The sequence below is a fragment of the Rhea americana genome, unplaced genomic scaffold, assembly GCF_003343005.1.
Source record: "Rhea americana isolate MKP2758 unplaced genomic scaffold, rheAme1 scaffold_383, whole genome shotgun sequence".
Lineage (NCBI taxonomy): Eukaryota > Metazoa > Chordata > Aves > Rheiformes > Rheidae > Rhea > Rhea americana.
This window is the reverse complement of record NW_028186516.1, coordinates 3,858-5,429: the sequence shown is the minus strand read 5'-3', so window position 1 is coordinate 5,429 and position 1,572 is coordinate 3,858. Positions and strand designations below refer to the sequence as shown.

General features: G+C 72.9%; 1 protein-coding gene across 1 annotated transcript in view; it reads right to left on the bottom strand.

The window, feature by feature from the left end:
* LOC146591143 (hexokinase-2) overlaps window positions 1-1,572 on the bottom strand; it is a 10,027-nt gene that overhangs the window by 8,128 nt on the left and 327 nt on the right. The window contains exons 2-4 of the mRNA XM_085313366.1: window positions 823-971; window positions 617-736; window positions 44-139 (exon numbers count right to left, since the gene is read on the bottom strand). Coding sequence (XP_085169492.1) covers window positions 44-139; window positions 617-736; window positions 823-971 — 365 coding nt within the window. The remainder of the gene's footprint in view (window positions 1-43; window positions 140-616; window positions 737-822; window positions 972-1,572) is intronic.

The following is a 1,572-nucleotide window of genomic DNA, read 5'->3' as shown; positions in this document are numbered from 1 at the left end:
GCGGCCCCGGCGCGCCCGTCCCGTCGCCTGCAGAAGCTCTCACCCCTCGTTTCTTGATGGACTTGCGCAGCATCGAGACCACGTCTTTCCCCTCCACGCCGCTGCATTTGAACCCCTTGGTCCACGTCACCAGGATGCTCTACGGAGACACGGCGAAGCGGGCGCTCGGGGCCGGCTCACGGGGAAACGGAGACGAGGCACCGGGACGAGACCCCCCCCCCCCGGGGGCAAACGCCCTCGTCCTCGGCAGGACCGCGAGCAACGCGGCCGCCCGCCTGCCCCGCGACCCGGCGCGTCCGCGGCGAGGACGTGCCGACGTGCCGGAGCAGCGTGGAGCCCAGGAAGCCGGGGTGACGCGAGGGCGAGGAAGGCGGCCGAGCCCCCGGGGCAGCGAGCGGCAGAGGGCCACGTGCCTCCGCCGGGCTCTGCTTCCCGAGCCGGCTCGTCTCGCGGCGCGGACGCTGAGCGGAGCTGACAGCTCATCGAGCGCGGCGGCGCCGTGCCCCCGGCGAGCCGCCCTCCTCCCCGCTCCCCCCCCCCCCGCCCCGCCACCCCACCGGCTCGCGGCGCCCGGGCCGCTCGAAGCGCGAAGTCCGCGCGCGGCGCCTCCGCCCACCTCGTCCAGCTTGGTCTGGCAACACGGGAAGGAGAAGGTGAAGCCCAGGGGCAGCTTCTTGTCTTTGATGTTCAGCTTGTCCATGAAGTTGGCCAGGCACTCGGCAATGTGGTCGAAGAGCTGGAAAACAGCCCGTTGCTCCAGAGCTGCCCGAGGAGGAGGAGGAGGAGGAGGAGGAAGGAAGCGGGGGGCAGCGTCAAACCCACCTGCACGCCGCTGCCTCGCATGAGCTCCTCGGGGATGGCGTAAATCTGGTTCTCCATCTCCACCTTCTGCAGCCCGTTGTCGGACACCCTCACTCGCAGCACGCGGAAGTTGGTGCCGCCCAGATCCAGGGCCAGGAAATCTCCGTCCTCTGCGGGAGCCGGGACCGGCACGGCGTTTTGGCCGAGCGGCCCCCTCGCCGGGACGCGCGCGCCCGCGGGACCAGCCTGCGCCGTGTGCCCGCCAGCTTCGGCACCCCGTTTTTTTAATTTTACCCSGCACCAGCATGGCCTGCTGACGAGTTTAGGACGGGCTCAGAGCCGGGATGGGGGGAAAGCGCCAAGCTGGCTGTTTCGAGCACCGAGCTGCCGGGGCCGAGGGCCGGGGCAAAGCGCTCTGCGAACACGGCGCGGCTGCCGGACGCGGCGGACGTGCTGCGCCGGCGGCTCCGGCCGGAGCAAAACCGCCCGCTTCGCTAGCACGCGGCCCTAACGCTGGCTTCCCGCGGGAGCCCTCCGCGGCCGTCGCTCGAGGCTTCCTCCCTCGCGCCGGGGCCGCCGGTCAGCGCCGCTCCGCCGCGGAGGGGCCGCCGGGCGGGAAGGCGCCTCTCGGACTCGGAGGGCTCCGGCCGCCTCGCTCCCGCGGGATCTCCCCGCCGGCGGGGCGAGCCGGGGGAGGCCGCGGCCCCGCGGACGTGACCTTGCGCTTATGTAAGCGGATCCCGGGGAGCCGCGGACCGCGCACGAGGACGG